We start from the raw sequence: 14,320 nt of genomic DNA on the forward strand, positions 1-14,320 counted from the left end.
GTCACCACCCAGTCTCCTAGTCATCCAGGCTGCTAGGTGGGGGAAGGGAGAGGCTGAGGACCACCTCCTGAACTACCCCAGCTGCTGCCATTACTAGAGCCCACCTAGCTTCCTGTTCTCCGCCCATCTTTTCAGCTTTCTTGGCTCCAGATCTAGGAGTGGAGGCTAGAGCCAGAGCTGGGAGGTGGGGAAGAGACAAGGAGGTATAGGAGGACCGCAGGACAGGTGAGGGAGACAATCCCAAGTGCCTTGCATTGGAGAAAACAACGCTGGGGTCCTCACAGGGACACACCTGCCGCCTGAGGTAAGAGAAACTCGGAACATGGCTGTGCTTTACCTGAGGAAGCACAGGGCCCCGGACCTGGAGACCTTGCATGAATACCTTCCTCTTGGGGTTCTCCTGGTCCCAGGCCAGGCTAAGTCAGTCTGGCCATGACCCTGTCTCTTCCTTGAGGCACTGGGTCCAGCTCCTTGAGGCCCCACCATTGAAGGCCCTGAGCTCAGGGCACCCTTGCAACAACTAACCTGCATGGACTGCACCATTATGTCCATGACATGAACCACTGCTGGCTCCTGCTAGTCCCATTAATATGACTCACATTCAGCCAATTAGAGAACAAAACCCCTTTTTCAGTGTAGAGATCCCAGGGGTTGACAGTCTTGAGGCAGCATTCTGGGACAAGTAGACTTCTAGGATGGTTTCCCAGTTGGCCTATTCCTACCTCTGGTCACAGTTCTGGGGTTACACAATCCTATGTTGGGCCCCAGGATCCATTCCCTTGGTCCCCATCAAACCTCCACTTGATGAGATCTGAGCCAGTGCCCCAGGCCTAGGTTCTTTGGTGAATGTCTCCCAGATACCGCCTCAAATTCACAGCTGTCCATAATCCCCACATCACAAGCTCTGACCTTGTACTTCCCTGGCCTGCCAGCATGACTCCCATTTTTCTGGGCAGACACACGCCCTTGCTCAGGTTCCCTGGACACTTCCTCCCCTTCCTCCTCTCCTGGTCGCCAACTGTGGATGCTTCTTTGAAAGCCCTGCCCCAGCACACTCAGATCTCGCCTCCACGTGTGTAACTATCTGCTGTTTTGTTTCTGATGCTTCTGAACCTTACGGTCTTTCTCAAAGCTCTTTCCTGGTGCCCACTCATATAATCCTTGCTTAATAAATGTGAGTATGCTTAATTCCAATGTGCGTTTCTCACGCTCCATCCAGACTAGGATATTCTTAAATGTATCCATCATTAGGAGTATGACAGCCAGTTAGTCTGAGACTTACTGTTCTGCCGAAGTCAGGTGAATGTCAGGCTGGATGTCTCCAGTCTCTGCAGGCCTGGCTATTCCTTCACTCTTTACGTCCTCGCCTGGGTTTGGGGCCTCCCCTGCCTCCTCTTTCTTCAAGGACCTTGGCTCTTCCCCATCCGTCTCCAAGAGTGAAGAATGTGAAGCGTCTAGTGTCCACTTGGGCAAAATGCCTGAGCTGTGGTGTTGAAGCTGTGGGCTGCCCTCCTGGGACGATGCAGGGCTGGGCCTGGGACCAGGGCCTCTGCTCTCAGATTCTGGGCTGCCAGGCTCTGGAGAAGACGCTGGGCTCCTCCAGGGGCTGGGGGCCAAGGTGGGAGCAGATTCCTGGAGGTGCCCAGCCTCCGTCTCATCTGAGGAAGAATGTGAAGTGAGGTGGGCACAGGGCAGGAGGCAGGAGAACAGCCTGGTCACCACCTCCAGAGGCTCCCTCCCTGGGGCTCCTCCCCTGGAGCCTGGCAGCATGCCCTGTCCCTCCCTCAGGCAGTGACCTCTCCCACTTGCAGAGGCAGCAGACAGCTGGGCTCCCAGGACTCCAGCCTCCAGGCAACTAAGGGCTCAGGACCTTTGCTAAACCACTAAGACCCAGAGGTAAGAAATGCTGGGCCTTTCGTACATTTCCTTCATTTACTTTCTAAAGAGGCAGGATTTAACCCCAAGTCTGTCTGGCTTAAACACAATACAATGGGACCCATTAATGGCAACCATGGATCCAAGAATGATCTTTGTCCCCACTGCAAATTCCAAAGCCTCCCAGGACCCAATTTCCCAAACCCCCTTATTAGGGCTCACCTCTGTCCTGGGAGTTAAGGGTCACCTGGGGCCAAAAAGGACCTCCTCCCTGCCAGCCCTCAGGGCTGGGAGAGGCCTGTTGGGAGAGGCAGAGGCGTTCCCATGAGCCCTGGAGGCACAGAGAGGTGGATGGGGGAGAGGCCAGGTAGGGAGATGATGGGGAAAAGAGGGGAGGGGAAGGATGCCATGAGTAGGCAGAAGCCCCACCGTAATCCTCCCACCCAGGCTGGAGCCTCAGTTCAGAAGGCGAGTCCTGGATGTGAGAAGCCCCACATGCTAGGATTGTCGGTGCTAGGCCCTGGAACTGAATGGGCTCATATTCCTCCTCCAAAGATGGAGAAAGTGAGGCCCAGAAAGGGGAAGTGACTTGCCCAAGATTGCACAGGATGTGCAGCAGGGCCAAGATCAGATCCGATACATCCTGATTCCCAGGTCAATGCTTCGTCCACACACGGTGCTGCAGATGGAGCAGGACCAAGCCTATCTCCCTGAGAAGTCTAGAGAGAGACAGAGGAGAGAAGGAGAGAAGAGGTGACTAGAGGAAAATTGCTCCCAGGGCCTTCCTCAAATCCCATGAGGCCTCCCTTCACAGTCTGCCCAGATGGCCCTGCCTCAGGTGGTACCAACCCAAGGAGGGGCTGTGTTTTAGGGAGGGTGATAGCCCCAGGAACTGGGCTGGGTGGGCTCTGCCTTCCCAGACAGAAGCCAATCTCCAACTTAGAGCGCTCCCAGGCTTCCCTCTGAGAAGTTAGTGCCCAGAGCAAGAAAGTCCATGGCGGGCGCAGTGGCTCAGGACTGTAATCCCAGCACTCTGGGAGGCCCAGTCGGGTGGATCACCTGAGGTCAGGAGTTCGAGACCAGCCTGGTCAACGTGGTGAAACCCTATCTCTACTGAAAATACAAAAATTAGCTGAGTGTGGTGGCACACACCTGTAATCCTAGCTACTTGGGAGCCTGAGGCAGGAGAATCGCTTGAACCTGGGAGGTGGAGGGTCAGCCGAGATGGCACCATTGCACTCCAGCCTGAGCAACATAGCAAGACTCCGTCTCAAAAAAAAAAAAAAAAAAAGAAAGTCCTGAGAAAATGGACCTCCACAGGCACAGATAAAGCTACCCTACAAAGTGACAGTAGCCATGTGGAGGGGACTCCCATCAGTACCCAGGAGCTCCTCTGATCTTGGGGCTCCAGTGACAGAGTTGCCCTGGGTAATAGAGTTGCCCTGGCTAACAGAGTTGCTCTGGGTAATAGCTCTTCATTGTTCTCAGGGAATTGAGAGATTAGAAAATTACAGCCACACTCTACCATATTGAGTCCCCTTATCTCTTAAAGAGAGGCTTCCCTGGGAAAACTGTGCTCCTTATTGTCTCACAGAGCATGTCCCCATCCTTAGTTGATATTAAGAATCTCTGCCATTGTCATATGGGCCTGATCTATTAACACTGGACGTGGGAAGAATGACAGATGGTGAGCTAAAAGTAACAACATGCTGAAATCTGTCAAGAAGAGAGAGGACAGGACTTTTGAAATAGGCATCTCTCTGCTAGGGGCAGAGGTCACCCTTGCAGGCTGAGCGCTGCCCTGTTAACAGTTGGGAATGTCTTGGAGGTGGGAGGGGAAGAATCAGAATGGCCTGGAACATGCTGCAATTAGAGGAGCTGTTTGTTCTCCAAACGTATCTAAGCATAGCCCCTTGGAGCTGGTGAGATGGAGACATTTATGGACTTAATTATCAGCTGACATCAGCTGACATCATGGCATTGATAAAATGTCCTATCATTCTGACGAAAACACTGGTCCTGATTTTCTGCTCTATTACCCTGCTATATACTGATGCAGGTTATCCCAAAATCTCTTCGCATCAGAAAAGAATGTCCTGGGCCTGGTGACCCCCGAAGAAGACCCTCCCTTCTGTGTTCCCAGCACAGCCCCGGTTGGTTCCCAAGACTGGGCTTACCTCACTCTCCCCTTGACCAGGAGGTGCTGCAGGAGCCCCCTCAGCGGCAGCCACTGAGGCCCAGCAGATGGAGTGTGGTTTATAGACGGGCACAGGGAATGGAGGGGTACGATGCCCACTGGTAGCAGCACTGTCCCCCACATCCGGCTCACTTTCCAGTTCCCACAGCACCGTGTCTTCTGAGAGCTGAGTCTCCAGAGTTGCTGGGCTCTCAGCTCCAGTCCTCACACTTGCATGGGAGTCTGAAGCCCCCCAGGAAAAGCACTCTCCAGAAGCACTGTTCTCTGAGAAAGGACTCTCCAGGAAGAGCGGGTTGCTGAAGAACATGCTCTCCTCCTCGGCTACCCACTGTGGGGAAGAGTCTGGGGTTCCCTCTCTCAGACATGCCTGGCCCTCCCCCTCAGGCTCGCTGCTGTCTTCCCCTGAGTCTTCATCCTCAGGTGGGCTGGAGTGCAGGCCCGTGACCCCAGGGAGGTCCACAGGGGGCGTGGGGAGACAGCATTTCAGCCCAGCCTTGAGCCCTTCCGTCTTCTCCAGCTCCTCCTCCAGGTCTAGGACACACATCTGGGCCTGCAGGATGCCTGCCCAGAACACTACCTGCGTGGACGTGCTCCGGTTCTGCTGTGGGCTCCCCAGTAGATGGCTGTTCGCAGGTGACCCTGGTGATGCTGTGCTCTGCCTGTGCTCCCCCTGGGCAGAGCAGCTCCCCAGGTGTGTGAGCTCCACACCAGAGCCCCAGGGAGGAGCATCTTGTCTGATAGATTCAGGAGGGTCAGTGGCCCAGGTTTGCTCCTCGCAAGGCTCCGGCCGGTCCTGATGAACCCAGCTCCCCAGGTGTGTGAGCTCCACACTGGAGCCCCAGGGAGGAGCATTTTGTCTGGTAGGTTCAGGAGGATCAGTGGCCCAGGTTTGCCCCTCGCAAGGCTCCGGTGGATCCTCATGGCTGCACGTTTCCCTTGGGCGCTCTCCTGGGTGGGGCTCCAGGCTGTCTCCCAAGTACGGGTTGAGAATTTCCACGGGCTGGGGTTGACCAGAGAGTCTGTGGTCACCCATCATCCATAGAGCAAAAGCTGTGCAGGAGTCCCCCGGAGTATCTGCTTTCACAGTCTCACTGTGTGGACTAGGGGGAGCACTGGCCGCTGGGGTAACTGGGAATCCATATCTACCCTGAAAATGCCCAAAGCAAGTGCAGGTTAGGGAAGGGCTGTCAGCCTCTGGAGGCACATATGTAGTGTGTTAGATGTGTTTGGAGTGTCTTCCCCATCTATGCCCCTCTGCTAAGGGACACTGCCCGCCACAGCCCTGCCGGGAGGAAGGAGTGTACCACGTATTCTATCTGACCCCACAATCTCTAAACTTGCACCAGGGCAGCACCTGCCCCAAAGACACCCATCTGTTGGCTGAAGGTAGCCCATGTGGCTTAGCTGAAAAGAACAAACTGGCCAAATCAGATCCTTCTCTTGGGCATTTAGATTGGAGAGCATGGAGACCGAGGTGGTTGGCAGCAGGAACAGAAGGCAGAAATGCTTTTAGGTATCAAGGAAGCAGCTGCAACCCACATGCTTTGGTTTACACGCTGTAAACCAAAGCTGTAAACCAAAGCATGTGGGAGCCAAACAGACACAGACTGGAGGTAGAGAATGCAGCCTCACGGAAGAAGCAGGCACCCACGAAAGGAAGGCCACAGCCTGCCTTACTTCCACTTTCCAAGGCTCCTATCCTTGGGGCCTACCCTGTTCACGAGGCTGGTTCACAGGCTGCTTCTTGGTCCTTGTAAGCTATTGACAGCTTGGAATTTGGCCCAGGTGGACGCAGCAAGGGGCTCTCTGCTCAACTCAGCCCAAGCCTTCATGAAGGGAGGATGCTTCGGTCCTGCTGCCCACCACCCAGCAGACCACCTTCTGCATGGAGAGCAGATCCCTGCCTTCTAGGGAGGAAAAGGCTGGGATGCGGCAGCCGTGTCAGCCTGGAGTTGCCTCACATCTGCCCAGAGCTGCTGTCTGCACAGGTTGCACTAACTCTCTGGGTGGGCCCTTATCAGATGAGCCCAGGAACCTCAGAGTGTATTTTCTAGAAACATGCATTGCATCTCCATTCCCTGCATGCAGCCCACCGCTTACATGACTCTCAGAGCAACCCTGCTTCCTCAGAATAGCTGGCTTGTTTTGATCCAAAGCACACCGTAAGCTTGTAACTTGTTTGTCTCGTCGTGCTAGCTCTCCACAAAGTGGAAGTGCAGGGTCAAGTACACAGGTCCTTATGGCACATCATAAGAACCCTGGCTCAGCTGTCTTTTTTTTTTTTTTTTTTTTTTGTTTTGAGACAGAGTCTCGCTTTGTCACCCAGGCTGGAGTATAGCAGCACAATCTCGGCTCACTGCAACCTCTGCCTCCTGGGTTCAAGTGATTCTCCTGCCTCAGCCTCCCGAGTAGCTAGAATTACAGGCATCCACCACCATGCCCTGCTAATTTTTTTTTTTTTTTTTTGTATTTCTAGTAGAGATGGGGTTTCACCATGTTAGCCAGGCTGGTCTCGAACTCCTGACCTCAAGTGATCTGCCCACCTTGGCCTCCCAAAGTGGTAGGTGTGAGCCACTGCACCCAACAGCTGTCTTTTCTTATTTTCCCTTTGCCTCACTTTCTTCACTCACAGATTTCTATCTTGAAGCCTTGTGTGTGTGCTTGTGAGCTGTATTGGAATATTTTGGGGGAACAAGACTATTAGCAAACACATGCATGCTCCCAATTTAGAACCATGTGTGACTTCCAGATCCCCAAGAACAACAGCCCCTTCCACACACAGTTAACCAAGCCTGTCCCCACCCACCACTCCCCCAACTCGCACCTGAAAGAGGAGCAGTCCCCTGCATGTCCCTGTTTAACAGATGAGGAAGCCTTAGCCTGAGTCTGGCTTAATGACCCACAGTTGGTGACAGGGGCTGGACTCTGTCCCCAGACCATCCACCTTCCGGTCTGCAGCTCTCTTTGCCCTGTCCCTGCTCCAGTATGAACAGAGTGAACCTAGGTGTCCTCGTCCAGGGCTCCAGACCTCACACCGAGGTCCTGCCACAGGCAGGCTGTAGGACAGGAGCTTGACTGGCATGCAGGGCCCCAACCAGCGCACATAACAAATCCCATGGGGGTCGGCCCCTCCCTGCCCAGCACTAGAGAACATGAGCTGAATCAATAGCCACATGGACCGCAGCTCAAACCCTCGTCCTGCCACCTACAGTTGAGTGGATGAGCCTGGAAAGTTCCTTAGCATCTGGGAGCCCCACTGCAGAGGGGAGCTAGGGTTAATGGAGGTGGTTCGCCCGGCCTTCAGCCCAGGCTTGGCCCACCGTTAGACACTCAGTAAACGGTAACCCTCAGCGCTCTCTCACAAGGTCAAGGGGTCCAGCTGTTATTCAAGGTCACCTAGAAAACATCGCTTTGCCCCATGCCTTCTTTCTGGAGGGCACCTGAGAGAAGGAAGGAGGACCAGTATGCATTTCAGTGTCTTATTCACCTTGAAAGTATCCTTTTTCTTAAAGTGTCTCCAAAAGGAATCTCTTTCTGGGTTTTTATCCCTCCCTCTGACCCAACCCCTGCATTCCTGTTTTAGAATAACAAGAATCTAGACTTGCTGGATGATGGCCTCAGGATTCTGATGTTTCAGCCCACCCGGAGTGGCCCCTGACCGGCCTTCAGGGCCCTTCCACCCGTTAGTTATGGCAGCCTCCCCAACAGGCTGACTTCCCAAGAGGAGGGGCCCTTTCTTATGTTTAATCTTGTACATGATGCTCTGAATCAAATGGACTGGATTTGATCTTATCAGAGGTGTTTGAACCAGAGCGGCTCCATCCTGAATAGGGGCTGGGTAAAATAAGGCTGAGACCTACTGGGCTGCATTCCCAGTAGGCTAGGCATTCTAAGTCACAGGATGAGATAAGAGGTCGGCTCAAGATACGGGTGTCCTTAATTCAGCAGCCCAAGCTCCTGCTCTGCCTATGGAGTAACCATTCTTTCATTCCTTTACTTTCCTAATAAACTTGCCCTCATTTTATGGATTCACCTTGAATTCTTTCTTGCACAAGATCCAAGAACCCTCCCTTGGGGTCTGGATTGGGACCCCTTTCCACTAACAGTCTTGCCTTTCATTCTCCTATGGATCCAGCCTTCACTCATCATTCTAGGTTCTGCCTCTCCACCTCACATCACCACCTCCAGGTAACAGGCAGAGGATTTGTATAGTTTACTCCTTTCGTTGATACCACTATCTGCTCCCCATGCAGCTGCCCTTGTCCACCCTCAGTGCTCTCTGGGCAAGAGGCCTGAGACAGTTCTATTTCCAAGGCAGAAGGGATGAGGAACCTCCGGATGTATTGTCTGTACTAGAGAAAACACCCTGGACCCCAAATCTCCCTCCCCAGACCTGCCTGGTGGAGAGCAACCGAGTGTGAGCATGGAGGTGACTCACCCCACCACATCCCACTGCAGCTTCCTCAAGAAACCAGCCCATGGGGTATAAGAAATGACTAGGAAGACATGTCGATTTAGAGATAGAGGGAAAAGCTGGGGAGAAGCACCTGGTTTACAGGTACCAGAACATGGGACATCCCTAGCTCTACCCAACTGCCTCCCTTCCCATACCCCAAAACCAGCCTCCGGGTCTCTGCAAAGGCCTGGTCTTTGGACCCAAATAGCTCTCCTGCCATGCACCACCCCGATCCCTTCTCCTGTTCTCATTTACCCAACTCCACACATTGTACCTGAATGAGTGCCAGCCTCATGGCCCTGTGGGCATCAGAGGATTTTGCCCAGATAAAACCAACTCACTTTCTCTCATCATTAGTCAACTCACTTGGCAAGAAACGTTCCCATGTCAATATGGGAATGGGAGTGGGAATGCGGGACTGGGCCTGCTGGAAAGGGCATCCTGAATTTTTCATAAGATGAAAAATTGTCTCTCTTTGCACATATGCACTTGCAAATAGATATGTATATGTACATAAAGCAGCCCTCTAGGTACACGTTAATGCTGATGCTAGATGTAAATGAGGATTGGACTTGCCTTCCCAGAAAAAACCCAGTGTTCCTTGCTGGTTTTTTTCAAAGGAAAACAATAAATACCAGAGGCTGCAGCAGCTTTCCGAGCAAAGAGAAGAGAGCAGATCTCTGGGACCTGCAGCACCTGAGGCGCCTGGGAGGGGTGGGAGGTGAGGAACTGGTCAGTGGAGGGGAGCCCAAGGCAATGGAGACAAGAAGGGTGGAGACAGATCAGGTATTCGATGGGGACAAGGCATGTAGTTTGACTGGCTATGACTTTTTTTTTTTTTTTAGATGGTATCTTGCTCTGTCACCCAGGCTAGAGTGCAGTGGCATGATCTTGGCTCACTGCAACCTCTGACTCCTGGGTTCAAGCGATTCTCCTGTCTCAGCCTCCCAAGTAGCTGGGACTACAGGCACCTGCCAACATGCCTGGCTAAGTTTTGTATTTTTAGTAGAGACTGGGTTTCACCATATTGACCAGGCTGGTCTCAAACTCCTGACCTTAGGTGATCCACCTGAGGTCACCTGCCTTGGCTCCCCAAAGTGCTGGAATTACAGGTGTGAGCCACAGCACGTGGCTGGCTATGACTTTTTAAACGAATTAAACTCAATGTGACTACACTCCACCCCTCACTTTTACTTTCTGAGCATTTATCCCGGTGTGTAGTTCCCAGTGTGTTTACCCGCATGGTTCTAGTTTGCCTAGAAGGTAAGTGCCAAGATGGCAGGTTCTTTGTGTTTCCTGTTCACCACTGTGTCTCAGTACAAAAATGTCGAATGGCTTAGTCACTTTATGTGACCGATTTGTTAAACCACTCCCACCCACAAAGCTCTGGGGGCGTACTTTAGTTCAACTGGATTTGAAATTTAAAGATCAGCATTGACTTGAGAGGTTTAGTTCAAGTGGATTAGAAACTTAAAGGTTAGCGTTGACGTGAGAGATTCAGGCCCGCCTGTGACTTGAGCTGGGGCATGAACCCAGGTTACAGCTCTCTTAAGGATCACTCTCTCCTCCTGCCCTCTGATCCATTCTCTTGGACATTCCTGAATTCACTAGAGTCACTCAAACTCCTGTGCAGCACCTCCTTGGCTGAAAGTCGGCACTGTAGAACATTTGTGAAAATAAGAGAGAGGTTGGCTGGATGAATGGACAGACAAATGGAGAGACACACTGATGGGATGGATCCTCAGAACTCTCCCTCCACAACAACCAGGCCAGAGGACTGGCGAGACGGAGGCTTGGAGAAGAGAATTAGCATCATTATAACATGAAGACTTCCTCATGGGGGCCAGTCTGCCCATGACCAATCACCTCTTCCTCCCCTCTCCAGGAAGCCCAGTGCTCCAAGGGCAGCGGTCCCCAAGTGGTAGGTCCCTACCAGGTCAGCAGCCAAAATGTCCTACGGGTCTTGGCTCCCAGGCAGCAGCCTGAACAGAAAGGAGGACCCATTCAATCGTCTCGTTTGTGCTCTCCACTTGTGGAGGGGGCACTGTGCAACTGTATGTTTAAAAGATGTCTTCCTTTTTTTTTTTTTTTTTTTTTAATTGCTCTTGCCTGAATGGAAAGGTAGGATGACCTAAAAGGTGAAGTCACTTCCTAAGGCCATAAAGGCAGTCCTACTGGTCACCCAGGTGAGGGCGGTCTGACCTCAGAAGGGTGGAGGATGGAACGAGCCTTTGATCCCCGAGGTAGGATGGCACCTCCTAGGCAGAGGCAGGCCCGGAACTAGGTAGCAGAGCCCAGGTCTTACGCATCTAAAATTTTCTTGGTTTACTTGTGTTTTTCCACCCCTAGTGTTTAGTCAAATCTCTTTTTAAAATCTCCTGTCTGTTATCCCAACCAGAAGGAAAGCAGGAGGAAAGCAATCCGCAGCAAAAGAATTGCCATCTGCCCCACCAGCTGAGTTCTGTCACCTCTACATTAAAGTGGTCCTTCATCTTTTCTGAGCACTGAGGTGGCTCTGAAAGTTTAAGGAGGGTTCAGAGGGGAGGGAGCAGGGAGGGAGCCCAGGTGGGAAAGAGAGAGCACGGCTCCACTCTGCCGCCCACTAGCCACTCTTCTTGAGCACAGCTGACTGCGTTTCAAGGAATCTTCACCACGGTGGGGAGGCGGTGCATGTTTCTCATGGAGAATACTGCAGGGGCTAAGCCTTATGTCCCTCTTGTGGGAGTTGAAGGACACAGAAAGTGGTGGCTGAGGGACTAGAAGACAGAGTCCCTCCCACCTGCCCCACCCCCGGGCTTCAAGGCAATTTCTTTTTGACCCTAGGGGGCAGGAAGGAACCCAGCTGACACCTGGCACCCGAGTTGTGCTAACAGTGAGTTTGTTTGTCACCCTCAGCCTGGCATTGCAGCCTTGCAATTGCACCCTCTGAACCATTGCACCCTCCCCTCGGAACCATTGCACCTCAGTGCTCTGGCTGAAGAACCGGGAGATCGGGCACAGAGGCTGGGGTATGAGCCTGCCCTGAGTAGGAAGGTGATGGCCTTGGGTGCGCAGCACTGACCACCCTCCTTTGCCCATTTCAGGGTCATAGTGAAGAATGCAGAGAGAATCCCATCCTAACTCTACAGCTGACAAGCCATGTGACTCTGGCTGAAAAACTCCACCTGGTTCCTTATCTGTAAAATAAGGAACTAAGACCCAGTAAAGCTACGCTTCACAGGTTTGTTGTAAAGCTGGAATGGGTCTGAGTGCTGGGCCTGGCCCTTAGTGGGTGCTCAGGAAATACCGTGTCCTGCTCAGTTTAACTTTGTTGTTGTGCTGTCCATTTAGAGAAGCCAAAATTAACAAAAACAAACAAATAGCCCTCCTGGTCAGGCTCAGCTCTCGGCCTCCTCAGTGAGTCAGCCCTGAGCCTTCATCCAGAGGGTGCCTGTCTCTGTTTCCCTTTTTGAGCTTCCAGACTCAGCAAGCAAACACTCCCTCCTTTTACCCTGGACATGTTTTCCCTCCTATGGAAAAAGTATGAAGGCTTCTGGCGGGTCCAAGGACTTAGGAGGTGACCTGTCCTGTCCCTCTGCAGCCCAGGAAGCTGCCGAATTACAGATGTTGCTGTAGGCAGGAACCATGAGTGGAGCTCCCTGGCCTGGAGCTACAGGACAGAGGCCTCTGTCTGAACCTGGGACCTGAAGCACCGTGAGAGAAATGACTAGAGAAGGCCCCACATCCTGCCCACACAGAAAGAGCTATCATGCAAATTTGCACACACACACACACACACACACACACACACAGAGAGAGAGAGAGAGAGAGAGAGAGAACCAGTGCTACTAAAGGCCTGTGGTGAGGCCAGCTGAGGCTCAGGAAGGGAGCAGAGGATGGCGGTCTGAGGTAGGCAGAGAGGATCCAGGGGAGAGATCATGGGGGTAGGGGTAAAGTCCCAGGAGTAAACTGCCTGGGGAGGACAAAGACCCCTAGGGTGCTGGCACCAGTCTGGGCCTCTCCTTCCTGGGTCCTCTCACCCCACATCCCTCACCCCTTCTGTGGGTCTCTCCAACAAAGAGCTCAGCAGCCCGGGTTCCGATCCCCATGCTAGGCGGTTCCTTGTCTGTAGGAGGAGAGGCCATGTGATGCTCTAGAGTCCTAGGAAGCTGGGAGACAGGCCTGCTCGGGGCCCACTTTTTAAAGCTGGGCCAAGGTCCGATGAACGAAGGAGTATTTATCATCAGCTGATGACAGACCACCCTTCCCTGCATTCTAGCAGAGGAGTGACTTCAACTGTGGGATTTTAGGCCCTGGAATAAGAGGGGAATGGTGGTGTCAGGGGACTTTCCTTCCATGCAACTCCCTTTACTATGACAATAACGATTGCAGTGGGCCTTAGAGTGTCCCACACAGGCGCACTTTGAGAGTTCAGTGGTTCCTATTGCCCATCAGGACAACAGGCCTAAGCCAGAGCTAAACCAGTAAGGAGGGTCCCCTTACCTCTCCTCAAGCTTCTCCAGGATGGTCCTGGAAGGCAAGATGAAGCTGGGAGTCCCCTCATGGCCAAGTTGACTCTGAGTTCCTACAGCAACCACACTCAGAGCTGCCCCCACCCCAAACCCAGGCCTTCCAGACTCCCTCCTTCTGGAGTCTAGGGTCGAGGATCACTTGGGGCCTTTGGCCACAAAAGCTCCCACTGGGTACTCAGCCACAGCAGTCACTGGGGACCCAGTGATACTCACAAGAGATTTAGCAAGGAACTTCCTTCACCCTTCACTATTGCAGACCTCCAGGGGCTCTGCGGGGAGCCAGGGAAGGGAAACAACAGGGGTCAGTGGGGCCAGGGCAGGGAATCGGAGAAGGGTCAGATGAGGAGGGGCAGGCTGAGGGAGGAGGGGGATGAGACAGAGAGCAGGAGGGGGGAAGAAGGGGCCTAGCCTAGCCTAGGCTCACGGCAGGTGCACACGGCACTGCCAGAGCCCTCGCCTCTCCCCTGCCCACCTGCCCCAGCCCCTGCCACAAGGACCCACATATGACTCTCCACATTCCCTGCTCCCGCAGGTTCCTCCAGCCCCACCCTAGGCAGACCCACTTAACTCACCTCCAAAGGACCCAAGAAGGGATGGCTTGGCCTGGGGTCCCCAAGAGCACTTCCTGGCTGCACAGTCGGCTTGCCCAGTGAATGTGGCTGTGACGGCTGGAGCTTCCGACTTCCGCTCCTCCTCACCACAACACACACCCCTCCTGCTCCCTGCCGCCTCCCCAGGGTTCCCTAGCTGCTCAACACCTCACACTTCCTGCCCACAAGACAAGAGTCTCTCCTCCTGGGCCCAGCGCCTCCAACTCCCTTCCCCATGCCTCTGCTCCTTGGAGACCCCTACCCTGCACACTAGCCTAGAAAGAACCTGCCATGGTGGAACTGTCCTCTCCCTGCCATTCAGGGGCCTGGGATTGAAAGGGGAAGGGGCCGCCGAGGCCTGGTCGCTAAGCAGGCCCCACCTCCTTCCTCCCTGCAGTTCCGCCCCAGGTTCTCAGTCTTGCCCTGGCTCTCAGTCCCCTGCAGGGCACCCAGTGAGAGACCGGAGGGCCCTAAGTCAGGCAATTTCTGGTTTTTAACAAACGACATTTCAGTTTTTGTCTCATGTCACTGGTAATAACGCAAGTGATACAGTTGCCTTTTAGTTGCAAAGTGTCTCCCAATAGCACCTCAACCCCTCCTCACACCTACTTTATGAAGCATTAATAAACCCATCATACAGATCTGGATCTGGAGGCAAGCTCAGAGACACTAAGCCACTGCCCAGGGTTGC

At 53.3% G+C, this 14,320-nt stretch overlaps 1 protein-coding gene across 3 annotated transcripts in view; it reads right to left on the minus strand.

Moving 5' to 3' along the window:
- PSD4 (pleckstrin and Sec7 domain containing 4) overlaps positions 1-13,690 on the minus strand; it is a 28,880-nt gene extending 15,190 nt beyond the window's left edge. The window contains exons 1-5 of one of the 3 annotated variants that reach the window (XM_025354734.1): positions 13,612-13,690; positions 4,053-5,219; positions 2,469-2,585; positions 2,098-2,173; positions 1,283-1,577 (exon numbers count right to left, since the gene is read on the minus strand). In XM_025354734.1, coding sequence (XP_025210519.1) covers positions 1,283-1,577; positions 2,098-2,173; positions 2,469-2,585; positions 4,053-5,108 — 1,544 coding nt within the window. In that variant the 5' untranslated portion in view covers positions 5,109-5,219; positions 13,612-13,690. Of the gene's footprint in view, positions 1-1,282; positions 1,876-2,097; positions 2,174-2,468; positions 2,586-4,052; positions 5,220-13,611 lie in introns of those variants that run through there. The other 2 variants (XM_025354733.1, XM_025354735.1) reach the window with 2 other exon arrangements.
- Between the last annotated feature and the right edge of the window lie 630 nt (positions 13,691-14,320).

This window comes from Theropithecus gelada, chromosome 13 (genome assembly GCF_003255815.1).
Source record: "Theropithecus gelada isolate Dixy chromosome 13, Tgel_1.0, whole genome shotgun sequence".
In the NCBI taxonomy this organism is placed as follows: Eukaryota; Metazoa; Chordata; class Mammalia; order Primates; family Cercopithecidae; genus Theropithecus; species Theropithecus gelada.